The sequence below is a fragment of the Rhinatrema bivittatum genome, chromosome 4 (assembly GCF_901001135.1).
Source record: "Rhinatrema bivittatum chromosome 4, aRhiBiv1.1, whole genome shotgun sequence".
NCBI classification, from domain to species: Eukaryota; Metazoa; Chordata; class Amphibia; order Gymnophiona; family Rhinatrematidae; genus Rhinatrema; species Rhinatrema bivittatum.
Genome location: NC_042618.1, coordinates 26,521,599 through 26,544,957, shown reverse-complemented (window position 1 = coordinate 26,544,957; position 23,359 = coordinate 26,521,599). Strand labels below are relative to the sequence as shown.

General features: G+C 44.6%; 1 protein-coding gene and 1 long non-coding RNA gene across 2 annotated transcripts; both read right to left on the bottom strand.

Moving 5' to 3' along the window:
- Positions 1–2,452: 2,452 nt before the first annotated feature.
- LOC115089691 lies at positions 2,453–11,577 on the bottom strand. Its single transcript, XR_003856208.1, has 3 exons — positions 11,194–11,577; positions 5,141–5,219; positions 2,453–3,627 (listed from the first exon to the last, which is right to left on the bottom strand). It is a non-coding gene; the product is annotated as an uncharacterized LOC115089691 (long non-coding RNA).
- Positions 11,578–11,826: 249 nt separating this feature from the next.
- GLRX5 (glutaredoxin 5) lies at positions 11,827–23,350 on the bottom strand. Its single transcript, XM_029597886.1, has 2 exons — positions 22,898–23,350; positions 11,827–13,671 (listed from the first exon to the last, which is right to left on the bottom strand). Exons 1-2 carry the CDS (start codon positions 23,163–23,165, stop codon positions 13,493–13,495), a joined length of 447 nt encoding a protein of 148 aa, XP_029453746.1. The 5' UTR covers positions 23,166–23,350; the 3' UTR covers positions 11,827–13,492.
- Positions 23,351–23,359: the final 9 nt, after the last annotated feature.

Genomic DNA, 23,359 nt, shown 5'->3' with positions numbered 1-23,359 from the left:
ACAAACACATGGAAATTTTTTCGTATGAAAGAAACCTAACAAATGACTATGACCTACAAAATAAATGAACAAACCAAAACAAATGTTTTGACCCTGCACATGCTTAGAAATAATTACATTTAGAAAGTATCATATCCATGTTCATTATTCTTAGAGATGACCCCAAGTTACTAGTGAAAATACAAATAGTGAAAGTTATTATTCAGGTAGACTTTGGAAAGCCAGCAATTAGTCCTGGGAGTGAGATACAAGAAATAGATCAACTAGTGGAGATATGCAGGGTACTTATGGCCACTGTTGGAGACAGGATTATGGGTTTAATTGACCTTGGTGTGACCCAGCATGGTATTTCTTATGTTCCAAAATTATATGCCTTTGCAAGGCAGATATGTAGAAAGGTGCTCTCAATAAGCCACACTGCATACCAGGGAGGAAGTGAAGGAACCCACTTCGCCAGCCCAGATGTCATTCTCATGATTCGTTTCTTGGCTGTCCAATTGCATCTGCTGCACAGTTGATCTTAATCCTTAAGTTCAGGCTGTGTTTGCCCCAGCTAATATTGTAACACTCCAATGCAGTTAAGCGTCATCTCTGCTCCAACATCTTTTAGAGCCTCAAATAGTTACACCATATCCCTCTGTCTTCCCCAAACATTCCCACCAACTGTTCCCAGCATCTGTTAACCCCACCGAAGGCAGCACAGCATCATTTGGTTTCTGTGTACTCGTTAAGGTGTCCTCTGGACCTATTTAAATTGTCCAGCACTCAATAAATCCATAAACAATAGCACAATGTTTCCCAGTCCTTCTGTATCTGCATCCAAACATGGAAGTTCCTCCTCCATGCTCTTCTCTTTCCTCTGCTGCAGAAGGGAATTCCTTCCCCAGCCTTTTTCTTCTCCTTTTAATGTGGGAGGAGCCGCAGCCACCCAACTCTTGAGGATGCTACCCTTAGGAACCTGTACCATTGTGTGTGCATGTGTCACATTCAAACTGATCCCTCCCTACAAAATTCACTTTCCTGGGGGGAGGGGGGGTTAGCTATAACTCGCCTGTCTCTTGCTCCCTGGATAATCCTTGACCCTCTTTGTCCCATGCAAATAATACACACCCTCATAGTGATCAACTGGCAATCAAACATCAACACGCAACTTTAATTAATCTGCAGATTTCCTGCAATTGCATGCCTAACCCATACGAAATAAGAAGATTATGGATATTTTCCAGTTAAAGTGAAGATCAGCCAGGAGACTCCAAGATGACTGGCAGGGAGTAACCACATGCTGTGTCTAATCTGTGCTGTGTGGGTGCCAGTTTTCCTTTTTCGTCCAAATATTTTTTCTTGACGTAGCCATTTATGATTAAGAGAAAGGGTAGAACCCGAATTCATCCTCTTGAATCTGGGGCTTCAGCTGCCAGGGGACTTATGGATCAGTTTGTTGTCGGCGCAGCGTTGCTGTGAACCTCAAGCCCAGTGGATCAGATTTCTTAAGCGCATCTCCACAACCACTGGCAGTGACATTATCCCGCGGTGATATCGCTGCCTCGGATGCTGCAGTGCATGGTGAGCTGTCTGTGGTTACTGAAGGGCGTATCACTGGGAGTAGGCCAGTTGGTCCCCTGGGTTCCCTTTCAGTGTGACAGAGCACAGATTGAATGACTGCTGCCGAATGAAGTGGTACCGGTGTTGGTACTGCAGGAATAATGGAAGTGCCTGAACAAAAAGGACAGAATGAGCAGACCTAGGGTGGTTGGAAGTGCATATAAGGATCCTGCTGATATGCAGCTGCCCCGTCACTTCCTCAAGTTAGTCTCTCCTCCCAAAATAGATCCCCTTGAAAAGATATGAAAGGCAATAGTTTGCCTCGCTGGTCATATCTCCGACTTGACTGTTCAGCTGAAGGAATTCACGAAGTTCAGTCACACTGAACTTCGTGAATTCCCCTCCTTGGAACTGAAGTGCCAAGGAGGGGAAGCTGAAGAAAATCAGGAAGGAGAATTAAATTTAACTACAGATAACGTGGCTCTACGTAATTAGATGATGGTAACAGAAAACACTGTCAGAAAAAAGAGCTTGTGCTGTTTCCGTTTCCTCAAAGTACCAGCGGTAACGCCTAGGGAGAGGCTGAAGAGGTTTACTTTACTGAGGTTTTTCTGATTCATCTCCCACTAAAATGTATTATCTGCCCCCTCTAAAAGGATGAGTGGTGAAGATGGAAGTGTTCAAGGAGCACTGATGAGTTTCAATAATTTGGACAATTCAGAGGGAGAGGTGGTGGCCAGCTCTACGTTGGTAGTCAGTTCTTCTAGAGCTGGACACCTGGTGGGTATTAAGGCCTAAGGCTTTACTTTCATCATATGCATCACCTTGTTTCTAAATATAAAAGTCTGGGTATTCCAAAATGTAATGCTTTTCTTTAATTAAGAGCTAGAGTGTTGCAGTTGAGAGCTTGTTTTATGTTTGAAATGTCTTTCTAAATGTTTTAACAATATACCAGAATGCTCAATATCTTTTTTTTTTTTTTTTTTTACAACCTAATCTCAGATTTTTGGAGACAACCCCATTTAATGTTTACTTTTCCATTTCTCTCTGTCCTTTTGATTGATGTAAGGCTAATTGATATGGGAGCGGTTTAGCTGCATGCTGCACCTAATCATGTATGTTCCAATGTGGCAGCTTGCTTCTCTGTCTTTTGGCAAGCTTATCTCTGTGAGGGTGGGGGGTTCTGATTTTTTATTTAACTTGGGGATTTTTGACTCTGTGTTTTCTGAATTTGAGGACTCGGATGAACAAGGACAAATGTATCGTGACATCTTTTTTTTTCTTCTCCCTTGTAATTACAAAGGGATGAATAATGAGTAAGATTGGCCATTGTTATTTTTCTGTTTCAAGGTGATTCTTGGATTTCTAATTATAAAAACTTTAACAAAAATAAAATTTAAAAAAAAATACAAGTGAAAATCAGTCATGCTGATGACGTGTCATTATATTCATATCTATAATTGCATTTCATACCAAGACAACCTCAGAAACCCAAGGTCTTTACTGTTCTTACCTTGTACGTTGATCTTCAGAATTATGCTTTTTGAACCATGGAGCCCATGCTCTGTGCTTTTATTGGCCTCTGCTTTTATTGTTCTATAAAGCCTTGTGCTTAGCCTGCAGTCGTGCAATGAACGTGCGCCATTTATGGCGAGAGTGTTAGCTGGATGACCTAGGATCAAACGTACAAGGGAGCTCCAAGTTTTTGAGAAGGAAACCTGCAAACCGAGCACTATGATTACCACAGTGATTCCCCATGAGCTTTGCTATTTGAAAGATATATCTGTCTTCGTTTCTTTTATCTTTTATCATTTTGGCTGAGTAGATTTCGACCTGGGTTATTAAGAGCTCACATCTAATGAGGGCCGTTTAACAGCAGTTACATATATTGCTCTTCATTTAGAAAATTACTACCGTTAATCATTTATACAGCATCACAAGACATATGCATTACTGTACAGACACCGATGAGATGGCCCCTCCTCCGTGGAGCTTACAGTCGTGTCAAGACACACGGATCACCGAGGTATACCAGCTGATCATGGGAGAGTAGTGAAGGACGATCCAGCGAGGGAAGCACTAAAGCTGGGATGAGAAAAGTAAGAAAAGAATCAGATTAGAACAGAGTCTCCCAGCCTGGGCGAGGACAGGGTGTGAGGGAGAAGACTGTGATCTCCAAAAAGGATAAGAATCAAGTAAATGGATCTTGGCTTTGGCCCTGAGGAGGATCCTGGAAACTCTGGCAAGGGCTCGCCCCGTGGAATGCAGATGACAAAATCCATATTTGAGGGGCTCAAGAATAGCTTTGAGATGTGAAAAGGTCAAGGCAGCAGAGGTCATCGGCACTTTTAAGCAGTTTGAATGTGAAGGGGAGGAGGACAGTGGGGCAATAATTAGCAGGACTGGTAGGGCCAGTGGAAGGGTATTAGGTGCCCTAGGTGGACCTTCAGCCAAGTGCACCCACCCACCCCTTAGGCCACCCCCTCCTCTTCCAATTCCAATGGACCCTGTGACATGCCCTGCACCCTTACACATCCAGACCTGATCTATATACACTATTTTTGAAGTTTGCAATCTCTCCTCCACAGCGTTGAGACCCAGGTAGCCACCACTGAATACTGTGACTTGATATATTTGCTTTAATGACTTGTCAATGTGCTATAATTCTGTTCTGTATTTGTACTAATGTCAATTCATTACTGAACATGAATTGATTCTCAGTGTCAGGCAAGTAAAAAAAAAAAATCATTTCTTGAATATGAAACTTGACAGCAATAGGGTACAATATCAGTGAAGAACACTCTCGTTAGCGTGGTTAACAAAAAAAAAAACTGATGAGTGTAAACATTAACGAGGTAATAATTATCTACTAACTGCCCAGGTGGGTGTAGCTATTGTTGTCAAGGATAACTAAACCTTTATGAAAGATCATTATAAAGAAAAGGTATCAATATCTTAAGCTGAAATATTTTGTTTTGTAGAAATACTAGCTGTTTTGCTGTGTTGTGAGCACTTGGCAAGGCCTTTCTCACAGTCCACGGAGCAGGCTATCGTGTGTAACCTCCAAGTCAATAATGACTCTTGATAATGATGCCATAAACAAAGCTAGTAATCCATAAACCACAGCAACATAATTCTGTCACATCCCTTTAACCATCTGAGGCATCTTCAAATCGATGTGGCCCTCTAAAGGATTAGCAATTGTTTTGTCTTTTTACAAGTTATTATTGTATAGCTTGCATCGTGCACAATAATAGTTTGTAAATTCACTCAGAATTCTCAGTTTCACAAAATACTGAAATGTGCTATGGGAAGACACGGGGAGGGGGGAGGTAACTATCAGTCACAGCCCTGGAGGAAACAGGAAGCTGGGTACTTGGAAAGGAGGCATACTGCCCAAGAGCACACACATTCTGCAGAGTTCACGTGCTTCAGGAATTATTTATTGTGGAGCTGCTCAAGAATAATTTTGAAAAAGGGGCTGCTAAGTGCATTCTTTCACTAGAGCTCCAACCACTGGGTTCGTGTTTTAATTTGACATTCATTCCTCTTCTCGAAGAGCTAAATAAAGAAATGAAAGAAAATAAGACCCTCTTACCTGAGAAATGTGAGAGACATCCCAGCCCTCATGCACTAGTAAAGCCCTCAGCTGCACATGTAGAAGTGACCATTAATGGCTGAAATATAAATAGAGAGAGAGAAAGAGAGTTTCCTCCAGGAATTTGTCCAGACCTCCTTTAAACCCATTAAAGCTAGTCCCCTTGACCCCATGCCCTAGTAACAGATTCCACAGCTTGGCCCTGCGATGAGTGAAAAAGCACGATTTATTTCAAATCTGCTGGTTGCAAGGCGTGTCCCCCGTGTTTTAGTATTTTTAGAAAGCTGTTAAGTCTCCGTGATTTTATAAACCTCTATCACGTCCCCTCTCAGCCGCCTCGTTTCCAAGCTGACGAGCCCAAGCCTGCGCACTCTCTCAGCATAGGAGGAATGTTCCATCCCCTTTATCGTTTTTGCCGCCCTCCTCTGAAACCTTTCTAGTTCCGCTCTGTCTTTTTTTTTTTTTTTTTAGATGAGGGGGCGACCAGAACTGCCCACAGTTCTCAGGGTGCAGTCACACCATGGATTGCCACAGAGGAAATATAATTAATATTCCCTCTTTTACTCCCCATTCCTTTTTTCATCATTCCTCACATTCTATTTGCCTTTTTTGATCACCGCCGCACACTGAGCCGAGGATTTCAAGGTATTGCCTGCAAGGGCTCCAACGTCCTTTTAATGGGTGGTGTGAATTTCTTTAATGAAGGATTTTGATAGCCTAACACTACTTTTGTTATATCATTTCACTGATGCTTTGCATTTTTATTTTTTTTTAGCCTTTTTTTCACTGATTCTGGAAGAACTATGAAAGCATTAAGAGTCTGGGTGTGCCAGGTCAGAGGTTGATCAGCAACAGGGGGCCAAACCTGCTGCTTTAAAAAACATTATAAATATATATAATTTTGATAACCCCTCCCAACTTACTTTAATCCGCTCGCAGTAGGGCTCCTTCTAGGCTCATGGGCCATAACACCGGCCACTAGTTGTCATCATTGCACGTTGACACTATGACTCCCTCCTCCCCCACCGTTCCTACAACACTCCCCCCCCCCCCCCCCAAAGTGGCTGTGAGCATTGCCTCCGCAGCATCCCCAGCCCCGACCAATCTGGGAGCAGAAGACCCCCCAAGCCAGGAATGAACTGCCAGCTCAGCCCCAATTCTGCTGCCTTTCATTTATGCATTATATTTACATATTTTTTCTGCTGCACCACCAGGACGATGAAAGCAAAAAAAAAAAAGCTAGCAAGACAGATGCAGCTTGGAAGTACAAATGACATTTTATCAAACTTCCCTGTGTTTGCTCTGTTAGGGAAAGGAGGAGCCTTTTACTGTAATCTCCTGTTTGACTTTTGTCCCCTTTTTTAGACTTTTCATTCAGTTTTATACTGGAGGATTACTCACCTATTGGATTTGCCAATTTGGAAAGAGGAATGGGGATCTGGCAAATAAACAAAACAAGATTGGGATCAGGGGGTGATTGTATCTGATGTCCTTAAAGTGACCAAACAGGTGGCTAAAGTGACAACAGAAGCCAGAAAGATTCTTAGCTGCATAGGGAGAGGAATGGTGAGCAGAAAAAGGGAGGTGATACTGCCCCTGTATAGGTCCCTGGTTGAGACCTCACTGGGAATACTGTGTACAGCGCTGGAGACCGCACCTTCAAAAGGACATAAACAGGATGGAGTCGGTCCAGAGGGAGGCTACTAAAACGGTCAGTGGTCTTCGTTCTAAAGCATGTGGGAACAGACTTAAAGATCTATACATGTACACCCAAGAGGAAAGGCGAGATAGTCGCAGGGTCTTTATCTGGTGGCATGTTCTAACTTTCTATTTTTCTGTTAAACCACTGCTATGCAGTTAGGTTAAAAATCTAAATAGGGTCCCAGCAGATTTACCTGCATTAATAATGCTAAATCAATTGACTAAAAATTCAGTTTAAAATGGAATTTACTGAAGGCAGCACAGTGGTAAGACTCGCAGATGTTTCAACCTGTGCTAATACCTCGGCTCCGAAACATCTGGCTCCCGATGTGTTTAAGACTGGTAAGCAGTTTTGTTTCATTATGATAGCTCACTTATCAGCATTAAACGTCTGGAATACGTTGTCCACATTTCTAGGAAGGAAAGCTGCTGATCTGCTAATCCACATAAATATCTCTCTTGACATCAAAACGTGTCTGAGGAATCTTGCTGAGAAGCAATTCTTATAAACAGCACCTGGAGAGGAAGCAGCTTACAGCGGGAGCAGATGGCTGGCTAAGCCCCTGTGTCAGAGGAGGACCAACAATATTCTTCCTTCTAGTTAAACATCGCCACCTGCTGGTAGATTTCTGTTACACGGAAACAGGGAAACGCGAGGGCAGAAAAAAAACACCACACGGCCTCTCTCACCTGCCCCGCTCATTTAGCTTTCCAACTCTCATCACTCCCTCGGAGATCCCCAACGTTTATCCCATGCGTTCTCTAATTCGGATACTGTTTCTGTCTCCGCCACCTCCACTGTGAGGCTTTTCCATGCATCCACCACTCACTCTCTCTGCAAAGAAATATTTCCTGAGAATACTCCCAAGTCTACCCCCCTTTCACCCTCACCCTCTGACCCCTTTGTTCTAGAGCCTCCTTTCCACTGAAAGCGGCTCACTTCCTGTGCATGGACACCTTTGAGATATTTAAAAAGATCTCTATATATCCAGGGCCAGTGCTAGCTTTTTTTTTTTTTGCTGCTCTGTGCGAACAATGACTGTGCTGTCCCCCAACCCCCATTCATTCATTCTCTGTCCCGGGCCCACCCAAAAACCACCCAGCTCCCTTCAGTGATGCAAACTTTAAAAACTGACACCATCCCCCCCCGAACTCATGGCTGGTGCAAGAAATTAGGGGTCCATTCCACACACACACAGTTGAGAGTTATGCATTTATATTTTACATGAAAAATATCAAAGTACAGTATTCTGAGGTAAAAACATCACTTAAATTATATCTACAAGCACTGCTGTGATGCCAACCAGAAATCCCTGCAAAAAAAAGACACCTGGAACCCATATGGTATAAGGTAGGGATGTGAATCGTTAATTTTGACGATTTAAAAAAAATCATCCGATATTTTTTAAATCGTCCGTTTGTCACGGGACATGATCTTACCACAAGGGCAAGGTTTAAATCCGGAGGCACGACTCTGTTTTTTCGACATTTCTCTGAGCTCCGCGTGCGGAAAGAAACGAGACTGAGGAGAATCTGTTACTTTCCTGCGCAGGGGTGTGTGAGAGATATATATAGGTAGCCTGTGTGAGGGTGTATGCATGAGAGCGAAAGGGAGCCTGTGTGGGTGTGTATGCAAGAGAGAGAGAGAGAGAGACCCTGTGTGAGGAGATTTATATGTGCAAGAGAGAGAGAGAGCCTGTGTGAGGAGATTTATATGTGCAAGAGAGAGAGAGAGCCTGTTTGAGGGTGTGTATGTAAGAGAATGAAGGAGACTGTATTAGGAGGTATGTGCACTAGAGAGAGTGAGCATGTGTGTGTGAGAGAGAGGGAAGGACAGAGGGAGCCTGTGTGAGGGGTAGTACTGAGAACTGGGAGTGGAGATAGAGTGGAAGGGGTTGAGCCTAGAGGTGGAGGGGAGAGATACCGACAGGTGGAGGAGTTGGGGGCCTGAGAGGACAAAGTGTCCAGGGGATTAGGGAGAATCTGTGGAAGGGACACTCTTATAGTGAACTTCTATGGAAATTCTGATCAAAATATTTAAAATTCTGCATCTTTAAGTAATTTTTTCTGTATTACATTTTAAATTACTTAAAGACTGTCATGTATGTTGTTATTTTGACCAACATAAAGTATGCAGAATTTTACACAATTTTGTTTTTGTGCGCAGAATTTTAAAATTTGTGTGTGAGGAATTTTAAATTGTTTTGTGCATAATTTCCCCAGGAGTAACTCTATGCAGTGCAACAATGGAAAAAACAAAACCATCATCATTCCTCAAACATCAAACAAAATCAAGAAATAAAATAAATACATAATTATAACACTAAAAACATACTAATATTTTTTTTAAAAAGCTGATGAATAAAAGATCAAATAATTAAAAACTCATATACAAGTTTTTTTAAATGTCCTAAACACCAATAAAATATTTCAAAATAGCAGACACAGCAAATAACACCTGAAAAATAAAACTAAAAATGATTTTAAAGATTCACGCTCTCCATACCTGGAAACTTCTGATTTCCTGTCACCCTGGGATTGTTGTGGAGTAGTGGGAGTGGGATGAACAAACTTTCTCCTCTCTTTCTTACACACACACACACACACCTCTCCCTCTCAAACCCGCAGGCGTCTCCAGCACTTCTTTGGTTGGGATCTACCAGCGGTTCCAGGCCCTCATCTTCATTTCAGCTGCTGGCAGATTGGAAGCCTGCTGCAGACCCCATTGTCTCTCTCACACCCCCAGACAAGCTCCTATTTACACTCACACCTCAAGCAGGCTCCCATTCACATCCACCCAAATCTCAGACAGGCTCCCATTCACACACACACACACCCTGCTTGGCTCCCACACATGCAGGTACACACACCCATCCCAGGCAGGCTCCCATTCACTCACAGACACACCCTGCTCAGCTCCCACGCATGCAGGTACACACACCCATCCCAGGCAGGCTCCCATTCACTCACAGACACACCCTGCTCAGCTCCCACGCATGCAGGTACACACACCCATCCCAGGCAGGCTCCCATTCACTCACAGACACATGCAGACCAAGCAGTCAAGGTCCATGGGTCATTCCTCCTCCTCTGCTGCTGATGCCAGCCTCTTCCTTTGTAGAGAAGCCATTCTGCAGCTCCTCTCCATGTATTAGCCCCAAAGTAATTCAATACTCAAGGTGCTAGCACTTCCCAAAACTATCCTGGGGACCCCCATTGCTAGAATTGGGTTATCAGGACATCCACCATGAATATGCACGAGGCATATCTGCATACAGTGCAGGCAGTGCTTGCAAACCTGTCTCCTGAACACTTATTGTAGACAGCCTAACAATCTGACCTGTTGGTGGCTCTTGAGGACCGGAGATGGCCACCCCTGCTCTGCTCTAGCTTATTACAATCTGTTAAACTCCCAAAGAGGGTTTAGGATTGTGGTTTTTAGGTCTGTCTGCTAAACCAAATCTCTTAGGGTAGATTTTCAAATGGTGCGCACGCAGGCAAGTTATAAGATCCAGGATCGGCGCGCACAAGGGGGTGCACAATTGTGCACCTTGTGCTTGCCGAGCCGCACAGCCTTCCCCAGTTGCCTCCCAGTCCACTCAGAAATCAGAGCAGCCTCGGAGGGAATTTCCCCTCCCCACCCCACCTTCAGCCCTGAGGCTGAAGTTGCGAGCGCTGGCCAACTGCCGGCGCGTGATCCCAAGCACAGCGGCAAATATGGCCGCTGTGCCGGGAGCCTGATCCTGATCCTGCCCCGCCCCACCCCACCCATTTAGTAAAGGCCCAGACCTTACATACATCGCCGGGCCTTTTGAAAATAGGCCCGGCGCACTAAGGTCAGTTACACGCATAACCATTTCAAAATCCGGCCCTTAATGTGCTCCTTAATGCACAGGGTACCTGCACCCAATATCCCGCACTCTGCCAGGCAGCAGGGACTACAAGCGCACACTTCAATCTGCCAGGACACTCTGGCTGAAGAGGTATCGCACTCATTTTTTTGGTGGGGGGGGAGAGGGAGCAGGGATGGAGTTTATTCCTGATAACAGATAGTGGGGGAGGGGATAGGAAGAAAGTGAAAGGATAGGCAAGTGGAGATGGGAAGGGGAGGAAAGGAGAAGATGGATGAGAAAGAGGACTGCATGAACGGGGGAGAAGGTCTGAACCATGAGCAGCAGCGCCAGAGAGGTGCAGGTAATTGCACGATAAGTAAATGCACTCACCCGATTCACCTGCTGCCCACCCTCCTCTACACAAATTATTAGGGGGAGAGTGCATAACCTTTCAGCTATGGCAAGTACGTGCTGGAGACAAAACAAAATAAAAAAAAACTACCTTTGGGAATTGCTTACCTGAATTACTCCTTTCCAATCTTGTCTTTTCTTCTGCTTCATCAAGTGGGGCAGATGAACGATATCTTGCTCTCACTGCAAAACTGTGACCTCACAGGGCATCAGAGGTGAGGCGGGAAGAGCAGTGCGATCAGTGTTTTCCCGAAGAGCGCGGAGGCCCATGAGTGGACAGGCAGGCACGGGACTCGGTGCTATTCTGCTGCCACCTGGTGGCTAAAGCGAGCATTACATGCTAAGTGGAATACATTTTGCTTGTTGCTACACTGCTGCCAGATCCCTCCCAAATCGGGTCAACGGAGACTCCCGCTGAGATCAGAGGGAATTACATGGAAGCAGTAAGCCTCGGTCCCCGATGCAACAAGGCACTCTAGGCTCTGCGCGCAAGTCAGGACAACGTGTTGGGCCCAGAGGCAGCAGGCGGCAGCACCAGTCTCAGCCGTAACTAGAAAGTGCATGATCCTCCTCTTATGCCCCAGCATTGGTGCTTTCCTCCTGCCCCCAGGCACTAATCAGAAACTGCCGATTCAGGCACAGTCAAGTCAGCCAGCCATCTTAATTCACTACAACCACGCAAACATGACTGGGAATATTAATTACTGTCACCTGAATTATATAAAAAAAAATTTAAAAACATTTCTTAGTAGATTTGCTTTATTAAGGAATATTAGGATGGCGAGAGAATCAGCCTATTTATTTAATATACTTGTATTCCACAAATTCCAATGACAAATTAATCTATGCAGATACAGCGTAGGGGGGACAGAAAGTAAATTCCATTTTAATCTTAAATGGTCTGGAATCTGCACATGAACACTAGGAGAACAATATGAAAGTACTCACAAAATTATACAGGTTCAGAACATTACACAATTTATTTTATTGAAGATTTTAAAGCATCAATATTTATTATTTTTGTTGGGATAGAAAACAAAAAAAAAACAACTTTTCCTAAAAGGAGTACTGCTCATGTTTTAAGGCAGAATGACAGTGGTACTAAGCAAAGATTTTCCCTCTAATACACAGGTATGTGCTTACATTCTTTGGGGTCCACAGAACTCCTCCTGTCATTTGGATAATGATGTTAGTGCCTTACATGGATATTCTGGGAGAGCATCAGTTTAGCCAATAAGCAACTCCATCCAGCTGCAGATTCATAGACTTAGAAGTAGATGGAAACACCACACCAATTTTGAAGGCCAGAGAACAGTTCTTTGTTCAAACAGGAATAATCCTCTTGTAGGATAAATACAAGCAGGTAAAAAAAAATTTGAAGGTAATGCTGTGGTAAAAGATTTATGTTCACTGCTATAGTTCTCACCCTTAGTCTTACAGGGGTTCAGCTCTACTATAGGGTTTAAAGTTAAGAGCAAAGAATTTGGCGAATTGCTCCTTCCTGTCCATTGCTGCCTGATGCTCAAATCTGAACCACGCCAACAAATACCTTCTTTAACATACCATTATATTCTCCTCTTTGCAGCAATATTATGAGTAAAGTTATATACTACAGCAGGGGTAGGCAGCTCCAGCCCCGGAGGACCACAAACAGGTCTGGGTTTTCAGGACATCCACCATGAACGTGCAGGAGACAGATTTGCATACAATGGAGGCAGTGCATGCAAATATATCTCATGCATATTCCACGGGGACACCCAGACCTGGACTGTCATTGCCTATGCCCGCACTACAGCATGAATGGTCACGCGACTTGGCACAGATATTGAGAAAGCATGGCTGGAAACCAGAGCTGCGGAGTTACCCGAGGTTTCCCTCTCACGAGCCCAAGCAGCTCCTTAGGGCTGGTCTAGGGCTCAGCGTTCTTTACGCTCTCTACAGACACAGACGTGGAACATTCTGACAACAGAACAGCCTTTAAAAAAAAAAAAAAAAAGGCCAAGCAGCTCTTTTTACTCATCCTCCCCTCTGGACAAAACAGCCCCTTGGGAAGGGGACATTGGTAGAGACAAATCTTTAAAAAGGAGCAGGAAAGAAATATCATCGTACACAGGGCTTTTGATGATCCCAAGGAAATGACCAAAAGGATCCCCACACAAAACAAGCAGAGAGGAAAGAAGTCGGAAAAACCACAGGAATACAATTCTACAATCTTTTGTCTTATCGCTTCTCAGGCATAATGTTAAAAACATCCATTAAATTAAGCTTTAGCTGTCTGAACACCACGAAAATACAAGGTGCACTTTAGTGTCTCTGCAGCACCGTCACTGATTTGAGAACAGAGGACGTAAGGCTTTGCTGGTAATTAGACCGAAGTATGTACTTCCTTCCACAGGAATGGCAGCTTTCATTTCTTCTCCTGTCCGTGCTTTCCGTCGAGAAGTGCCGAGCGCATTCCTAGCTTCCTGAGCTCTTCCACCAGGTCCCCGTTCTGGTGCATCTGCAGCAGGATGTCGCAGCCACCTACAAACTCGCCATTCAGATACACCTGAGGAATTGTTGGCCAGTTGGAATAGTTTTTAATTCCTATATCAGAAGAGAGAGAAAAAAAAAGTAGTAAATCTGAGCTCTTCCAACACAGAAAAATACGTACAAAGCCTTAAAACAGTGCTTAAAATGACCAATGCACGATATACCTGTCCTAGAAACTATGATTTGCAATCAACTGCTTAATAACTAGGCAGCATTTTCTTACTATGGATTACTTTTGAAGAGACAGGCCTTCATATGCCTCATGCGTTTCTAAATATCTTATCTTTCTCGCACAGTCCTTTGCAATTCCAGGAAAGGGAACAGCATGTTACAATCACACTAACTCCACATTCTGTCACTGTAAAAACTGACTTTCACATAGGTCGCACATACAGATGGGTACTGAAGCACAGAATTTCACACAGTCTACTCCTCTGGAGTCAACCCTACTGTAAAATGTAATTCTTTTGATTGCTCAAGCCGCTCTCACACTACCCTCCAGGATTGCCCTGTGTTGAACTGTGCTCTCTGCCAGCTTTCAGCACTATGCACTAACATGAGAGCAAAACACTGCCATCCACATTTCTAGATTTTCCTTCCCAAAAGCAAGCAGACAAGATGTTTCCTCTTTGTCCCAAAGTGCTGATCCTGAGCTTGCCACATCCATCTGCTCGTGTACAAAGGATTGTGATGGATTTCAGATGAATAGAGTTAGCCTATGTGGGCTGACAAAACAATTAGGCAACAGGAATTGCTGCTTAAGGCTAAAGCTGTGAATTCAAAAATAGACAATCCAGTTCATTGTAATTCCCTGGATCGTGAAACAGGTTCCACAACAAATAAAAAGGAAATAGCCTGCATTTTATGGCAATGCCACTTGTTTACAAGAACCTGCTCCCAAGCCTCACTCCGCTCTCAGAAGAGAGAAATCCAGCTAGTACTGCTCCAGCCAGTGTCAAGACCCTGAGAGCAGAGAAAGGTGCCCGCCAACCGATAAACTATCATCAAGGCGAAGCACAGAAAAACCCTTCCTGCAGAGGGGAGCAGCGCACAGCCCCCTGTCCAACGTTTAAACCAAGGCAGCGGCACTCCCTGCACTTCACTGGCCTTCCAAACGTCTGCATGCTTTTCAGATTTCTAACCTTATGGCCCAGCCTTAATCGTGCGGCGAGGCAGGAGCTCACCACCGAGGCTCTCACATAAGAGGGGATTATGGTTCTCATGAGACTTAAAAGCTGAAAACGTAACCGCAATCCCTCCCAAAAACAGGTCTTGCAGAATTTGTGTTTCGGAGTTCATTTGGACCCGCTTATTTACTGTAGCGTACGACACTTGGTAAATTTTAAGCCGGCGGCTGGTGAGGATGTGTAAGGTCATGAACGGAAGAGCAAATGGGCGCATTCTTAAGCGGAGCTAAAGGTTGAGGACGAGCACGCAGCCGTCTCAGAGATTCATTATAAACTATAGCACCGAGGAAAATTTATCTCCTCTAGAGTTAGCTGCAGAATACACGCCAAGCCTTCTTCACGCATATGGATGCGAAGAGAGAGGGGGCATGGGAGGAGTAGCAGCTGCCTGTTCGGCCACTGTACACACAGCAGCACTATTGTAGGTTTGGCTCCACTCCTTGAAAATGCACCTAGTGGTAAGGCAAACAGGCCAGGAGAAAGCGGAAAACAAAATTCCAGTTCATAACGCCAATGCAGAAGGAAGGCTTTTGCTGCTTGATGCTGTTTGTTATTTTATTTAACTCTTTTCTATACCAACATTCATGAAACATATCATATCATATTGGTTTACATGTAACAGGGGTATTAAAACATTAACATTAAGGAAGGAGATAAGTTACAATAAACAGGGGTTGTGGAAACTTGGGTAACAAAGTGCAGATGACAGAGGTTTAGCAAAATAAACTTAACAAGGTAAATACTGGTTGAGCCCTGGATCACATATAGAACTGATTTAACACACAAAACGAGTCTGTTCCCTATAGTGGCTGCAGACATGTATTGCACTGAACTTTATTTTACTGTTGATATAAATGTTTGTATATATGTCACTAAGAGCCTTGCGTCGGTGAGAAATCTTTTAAATAAAGAAAATAAATATCGCTTGGATACAAATGTTGCTGTTCCTTCAAGCCGTAATATTTGCTAAAATACTTCCATACTATAAAATGCACTCGATGGTATCTGTCTATCAGCAAATGGTAGGGAGCACATATGTAACCGCGACAAAGAAGATAACTTTCCAGGAAAGGTACGTTAAAAATCACAAGAACAAGAAGAGATTTCATAAGTTGCAAAAAGGACTACGTTGAGATCCCAGGAATCCGCCAGAGAGCGAGTAGGGACTTTAGTTGTAAATAAGCCCTCATAAATCGTCACACAAGCAGATGGGAGGAAATCGTGGTACCATCTGTACCCTGATGGTATGCCCCAATGGCAATGAGGGGAGCAAGAGGAGAGATCCAAAACGCATCTCTTGCACCAGAAGAGAACCTTCTCCACTTCAGATTATAAAATTTTGTAGTGGAAGGTTTCCTAGACTCCAGAATAACACGTGACACCCCTTCCGAGAGGCCATGGGCCCTCACCGTCACCCGGTCAACATCCAAGACGTGAGGGCCAAGGCTTGTAGGATGGGGTGGCGGAGCCTACCCTGGTCCTGGGTGATCAGGTCTGGAGCCGTCCCCAATCGGATCTGGGGGCACGAAGTCAGGTCCCAAAAGATCGGAAACCAGATCTGACAGGGCCAGAAAGGGGCGATCAGGATCATGGAACCCTGAATCCTTCTGCAACTTCTGGAGTGTTTTTGATATGAGAGGAAGGGGAGGGTAAGCGTACAGCAACCTGGTGCCACAGTGAATGGAGAAAGTATCTGCAATTGAGCGGTGCCCTTTCCTGGTTTCTGAGGCGCGGAAGAGTCGGGGGTCCCTCCAGAGCGAAAGATCTGGTTCACTACCTCTTGACTGAAGGACCAGTCGTGAGGTCAGAATGCCTGGTTCAAGGCATCCGCCAGGGTGTTATCCAATACCAAAAGGTACACTGCCCAGAGGAGGATGCCATGTTCGATGGCCCACGGCCAAATGCGGCCCGCCTCCTGCCAGAGGGGAAGGGACCCCATTCCCCCCTGCTTGTTCAGATACCACATGGCCACCTGATTGTTGGTCTGAACATAAGAACATGCCATACTGAGTCAGACCAATGGTCCATCAAGCCCAGCATCCTGTTTCCAACAGTGGCCAATCCAGGCCATAAGAACCTGGCAAGTACCCAAAAACTAAGTCTATTCCATGTTACCGTTGCTAGTAATAGCAATGGTTATTTTCTAAGTCAACTTAATTAATAGCAGGTAATGGACTTCTCCTCCAGGAAAATATTCAATCCTTTTTTAAACACAGCTATACTAACTGCACTAACCACATCCTCTGGCAACAAATTCCAGAGTTTAATTGTGCGTTGAGTAAAAAAGAACTTTTTCTTCGATTAGTTTTAAATGTGCCCCATGCTAACTTCATGGAGTGTCCCCTAGTCATTCTATTATCTGAAAGAGTAAATAACCGATTCACATTTACTCTAGACCTCTCATGATCTTAAACACCTCTATCATATCCCTCCTCAGCCGTCTCTTCTCCAAGATGAACAGCTCTAACCTCTTTAGTCTTTCCTCATAGGGGAGCTGTTCCATCCCCTTTATCATTGTGGTCACCCTTCTCTGTACCTTCTCTATCACAACTATATCTTTTTTGAAATGCGGCGACCAGAATTGTACACAGTATTCAAGGTGCGGTCTCACCATGGAGCGATACAGAAGCATTATGACATTTTCCATTTTATTCATTATTCCCTTCCTAACACTGTTTGCTTTTTTGACTGCCACAGCTCACTGAGCCATCGATTTCAAAATATCATCCACTATGTTGCCTAGATCTCTTTCCTGGGTGGTAGCTCCTAATATGGAACCTAACATCGTGTAACTACAGCAAGGGTAGTTTTATCCACATTAAATTTCATCTGCCATTTGGATGTCCAATTTTCCAGTCTCACAAGACTGCAATTTATCACAACCCACTAGTGATTTAATTACTCTGAATAATTTTGTATCATCTGCAAATTTGATTACCTCCCTCGTCGTATTCCTTTCCAGATCATTTATAAATATATTGAAAAATTACCGGTCCAGGTACAGATCCCTGAGGCACTCCACTGCTCATCCCCCCTCCACTGAGAAAATTGTCCATTTAATCCTACTCTCTGTTTCCTGTCTTTTAGCCAGTTTGTAATCCACGAAAGGACATCGCCACCTATCCCATGACTTTTTACTTTTCCTAGAAGCCTCTCATGAGGAACTTTGTCAAACGCCTTCTGAAAATCCAAGTATACTATATCTACCGGTTCACCTTTATCCACATGTTTATTAACTCCTTCAAAAAAGTGAAGCAGATGTGTGAAGCAAGACTTGCCTTGGGTAAAGCCATGCTGACTTTGTTCCATTAAACCATGTCTTTCTATATGTTCTATGATTTTCTTCTTTAGAACACTTTCCACTAGTTTCCCTGGCACTGAAGTCAGGCTAACCGGTCTGTAGTTTCCCGATCGCCCCTGGAGTTCTTTGTTCAGGAGTTGCTCCCGGAACACTTGAATTGCCCGCACTCCCAAAGGTTGATCTGGAGATGTGATTCCTGGACAGACCAAAACCCCTACATGTGAAAGCCTGAAACATGAGCTCCCCATCCCATCCGAGATGCATCGGTGGTGAGCGTGGCCTGGGGCCGAGGGCTCCAAAAGGGGCATCCCAGCTCCAGATTAGAGGGGTTTGCCCACCACCGGAGAGACTGTTGTAAAGTGTTGTGATCAGGACATGAGCACGTAGGTCCTAGGTGGCCTGATACCATTGAGAGTGCAGCGTCCACTATGCTCTATGCATGGGCAGCCGAGCAAACGGGGTGACTTGTACTGTCGCCGCCATGTGGCCCAGCAACCGAAGGAATTGATGTGCCGAGACATGGGGGCAAATGGAGACCTCTCGAGCAAGAGCTGCCATGCCCCGAGGTAGAAAAGCCTTCACCTGGATCGTGTTCAGTCGAGCCCCAATGAAGCCCAGTTGCAATGACAGCTGGAGGTGGGATTTGGGATAGTTGATCAGAAATCCCAGGGTCTCCAAAGTTTTGATCGTGAGGCTCAAGGCAGTCTGAGCCCCTTTTCGGGAGTTGCCCTTAATAAGCCAATCGTTGAGGTACAGGAAAACATGAATCCCCCGCCTTCAAAGATGGGCTCCGACAACTGCCCGACATTTTGTGAAGACTTGGGTGCAGATGCCAGGCCAAAGGGCAGAACATGATACGGATAGTGATTCCCGACCAGGAATTGCAGATACTGCCGATCCATCTGAATGATGGGGATATGGGCGTACACGCCTTTTAGGCTAAGGGAGCATCGAGGGGCACCGAGCCCTCCACCAGAGTCAGTGGAGACCGCCTGGATGCATCAGAGGGAATTGCTTCCTCTTTCTTAGACTGCTTCGTGGGAGGCACAGATGTCAATGACTGCCCGTAGTTTGGCTTAGATGATCGATGACTGTCTTTCTTCAACCTTTCTCGATGGTCCCTGTGGTCCTTGCCCTCAACAGATGGCGATGGAGAGGAACCAGACCGAGAACAGGATGGCAAAGACTGCGGTCGGTCCCCTGCCCCAAGATCGGGGCCAAGGAACAGAGGAGGGGGTGATCCTGATGGAGTCGAGACTGGGATCTCTTTCCCGAGGACGAATCGGACCACTTGGACCCAAATACATTTTCCATCTTTTCAAGATGGGCCAGATGACCCTTGGGGGGGGGGGGGGGGTCATCTGGGCACAAAAATCACAACCAAGGACATCTTAGGATGCCTCCAGGCAGAGGACGTAGACCTTGTGGGGGGGTCTGTGATGGGCATGGTCAGGGGGCACTGGCGAAAGCCGGTCAATGCCATGGAAAAAAAGGTATGCAGCACATGGTTGATGGTCGGCGGGCACCGGGGAAGGAAGCCATCGGCAATCGACCTCAAAAATACGAAGAACTTACCAGATCACTGAAAAAAGGACCCGGAGAAGAAGCGAGGGACCCTATGCAACGCATAGAGAGAAAACACTTAAAAAAAGCAAAAAACTGCTGAAAAGAAGCATGAGCTCCATTACTGCTTGTCCTTGGAGAAAAAGTCTCATCTACAATATATTTGCCCACCTTTATTCCTATGTATCCAAGCAGATTTACACAACCAACTAATGAATTCAAGATCTGTCTTGCAAAGCTGCATGACAATGTTTGATCGGCCTTTGCAGGGTTTGGTTTTTTTTTTTTACATAGTTCCCTTGAGAACTGGAGCTTTTGATTAAAAAAAAAAAATCCCCATAAAGATCAAGAATTAAAGAATAAAATACACACAAACATATATATTAATATATATATATATATAGGCAGTCATCCTTCTAAAGGGTATAAAAACTGGAATACAAAACAAGAATACCCTTAACAAAACCTTAATTATACCACAATTATTTATTTACATTGTTTTATATGGAAATGCTTACTTTCATTTGTTTCTTGCTGCTGTAAGGGACGCAGGGGTTTCCGGTCAATATTTTGTCTGTATGGTGTTACAAGGTGGAAACATGCGTTTTAATCATTAGCCACTTCTACCACTTGCTGACATTGCATTTGAAGAATTATATCTTGCCGCTGTAAGGGACACAAGTGTTCCCTGTCAGCATTCTGCATATGTGTTGCTAAAAAGCAGCAACACGGGCTATAAGCACTAGTCACTTCAACTACTTGAAGCTGTTGCATTTGATAGATTGTAACATTTCGGTTTTGGCAGTATAAGCCACAATGATGGTTTTATACACATTCCATTAAAGGCAAGTGAAGCTGGTTTCGACTACCCTGAAAAACAAGGATGAACCAATGTCTGAGGGAAGTGAAAGTAATAAAATTTAAAACACTCGACTTACTGATATTTAATCAAAATAAAAGAAAGAAGGGAAATAGAACCAAAAGGTTACTAAGGGCCAAGAGTAACAGATAAGTATGAGAAAAAAATCAAGAGCGAAAGCTTGCTGGGCAGACTGGATGGGCGTTTGGTCTTCTTCTGCTGTCATTTCTATGTTTCTATATAACAATTGTATGACTTTGGGTCTTTAGCGACATGTATTTAATACCATAATGCATACCAGAAGACAAACTTTCTCTAACAGCTGTCACTGAGATGTCATGATTTCTACCTGTTATATGTGATGCTCCCCTGATGAAGCCTTTAATTAGGTGAAACAAAGGCTTTTGTTGGGTGTATTAGGCAATATTCTATGAGTTTTGTGGAATATAGTGCTGTGATTGGTTTTATGTTTTTATTGTAGAATGATTGGTGTGCTTTAGGAATGAATGGTTTGAGTGTTTGAATAACTTTAGAATGTACGTTGTGGGGGGTTAATAGTGGAAGTTTTCAGTGACTGATGCATGAAATTAATAAAGTGTTTTCTGTTTCTGTAGATATATAAAGGCATTTCCATATAAAAACCAATGAGCATAAATAATCGAAATGTAATTAAAAATAGGCTGTTCCAGCCTAGATGTTTGGCTACACCAACATCAAGCTCTTAAAACTGCACCAACTAGGAATCTAAAATAAGAAGCAATCCAGTTTTAGTAGCACTATGAATTTAAACACCAATTCTACTCACCGCAAAAACGTACAGTTCAAAGTTACTAAGAGGTAGATTTTAAAAGCTGAGTGTGCAAATGGACACGCCGATTTTATAACATGCACATGTTATAAAGTACGATACCCGCACGCACATGTGCGCCTGATTTTATATATCGGCGCGTGCATATGCGAGCGGGTCTCGACTCACGTGCAGTGATGAGAACGGCCTTTACCCAGTTCATTCCAATTAAGAAGTGGACTGGGAGGGAACTTCCCTAACCCCCCACCCCCCCTACTCTGCCTCCCTTTTCTCCTCTCTGACCCCTAAAACTCCTTCCTACATTTTTTTTTTTTTTTGGAACTTACTTCATCTTACAAGATAAAGTAAGTGCCGCATGCTGACCGGTTGCTGGCACGTGATTCCCGGGACAAGGCCTAATGGCTGCTGTCCCTACACCTCCCCCTTTACAGAGCCCGGCACTTCTGCACACATCAGGAGCCACATGTTTATCCCCCAGTTTTTGCACATGCTGCGCTTTTAAAATTTGGCCTTAAGTGGGAAATACAAAAGAAAATATTTTCTTTAGATTGGGTATATAAAACTAATAAACTTAGAATTGGAGCGCCATGAAAGCAAGGAACTGCACTCTGAAAAACAACAGCTACCGTTTCTCCCATTCCCACAATGCCCTCTCAGTAGTGCTCCAAATCCCCTTCGGAATGTTGCAGGGAGTTAGGTGCCCCCAGTGGCTCCAAGGGAGATGTTCAGAAAGCAGCTGGATACATACATAGCACAAGCCTCACAGAAGCAAGCCCTGAAATGTTACACGAAAATATCTTTTTGCAACATAAACACTGTTGTATTCTAGCAGCACAGCAGTTCAGGGAGCATTTCAACAAAGACGCAATAGATCACCCAGAATCCAAAACTGTAGTGGTCCTGAGCCACTGAAGTTTAGCGACAGGGCAGGAAGGAGCAGTACTGCTAATTTCCACAGGGTGGCATCCGAGTTTCTTTTTAAAGAAATGTGATAGTTTTGCATTGTTTTGACAGACAAAAACAAGGGGATTCAATTAGCAAAAGTATGAAATTTATGAGTAGTAAAAGTCGAAAAGCTTAAATACTACTACTTATAAAGTTTCAGACGCGTGCTAATCCAATCCAATTTTGGGTCTATCACCATGTGTCCAATACGTGTGTACGTTTTTCATGATGGATATATAAAAGTGGGGATAACTCTCAAAACCGAGTCACAGACGTATAAAGTTAGTCCAGTAAAAAGGTGGCACCTACCACTTGTTTGCTGATCATTCTTTCTACAGTTTTAATAGAATACTTATGGGATATATAAAGCAGAATAGACTGATGAATGTCTTTAAGTGACTGGATCTGGGAATCAAGCAGAGAAGGGGGGGGGGGGGAAAGAGGGAGGGATTGCTGCCTGATGCAGGTCAATCCCGAGCCCTCGATCCAGTTCTGGTTCACCTGCGACCTTGTCTAAGACAAACAGGAGCCAGACAAAGCCAGGCCTGGATCAGGCGGTCAGCGTTGACCCCGGGTGAACCCCTCGCTCTCTATCCGAGCTGCCTCGGCACGCTGACCTTGCCGGAGGTCCTGGTCTTCCAGCACGTTGTAGGCCGCGTAGTCCTCCACGCCGTGCATGCGGAGGATCTGCACCACGGCATTGCTGAAGCCGCACAAGGGCTGGGCGGGGGTGCCCTTCATGAACACCACCACTTTCTTCTTCTTCACCAGCGCGTCCAGGTGCTCGCGGGAGCCAGTGTCCTGGCTCAGCAGCCGGCAGCAGAGCTGCGGCGCGGCCGGGCGGCTCTTCAGCGCACCGAGGAGCAGGCGGAGGCCAGCGCTCATTGCGGCCTGAGGAGGAGCGGGGCGAGCACCGGAGGGGGCCGGCGAGGGTCAGAGGAAGAGAGGGCACGAGCCGCTAATACACAGCTGCGTCAGCCCCCCTCCGCGCAGGCCGACCCACGTCACACAGCGCTCCCGTGCCCATTGGCCGAAGCCGGCTTCTGTTTCCGATTGGACCGGGGCAGTCTAAGAAATAA

Bases quoted from the DNA above. Each gene is read 5' to 3' on its own strand.
- GLRX5 (XM_029597886.1), bottom strand. From the start codon at position 23,165: ATGAGCGCTGGCCTCCGCCTGCTCCTCGGTGCGCTGAAGAGCCGCCCG. The intron at 13,672-22,897 runs GTCAGCGTGCCG...CTTCTGATATAG, and splicing joins AGACCAGGACCTCCGGCAAG to GAATTAAAAACTATTCCAAC.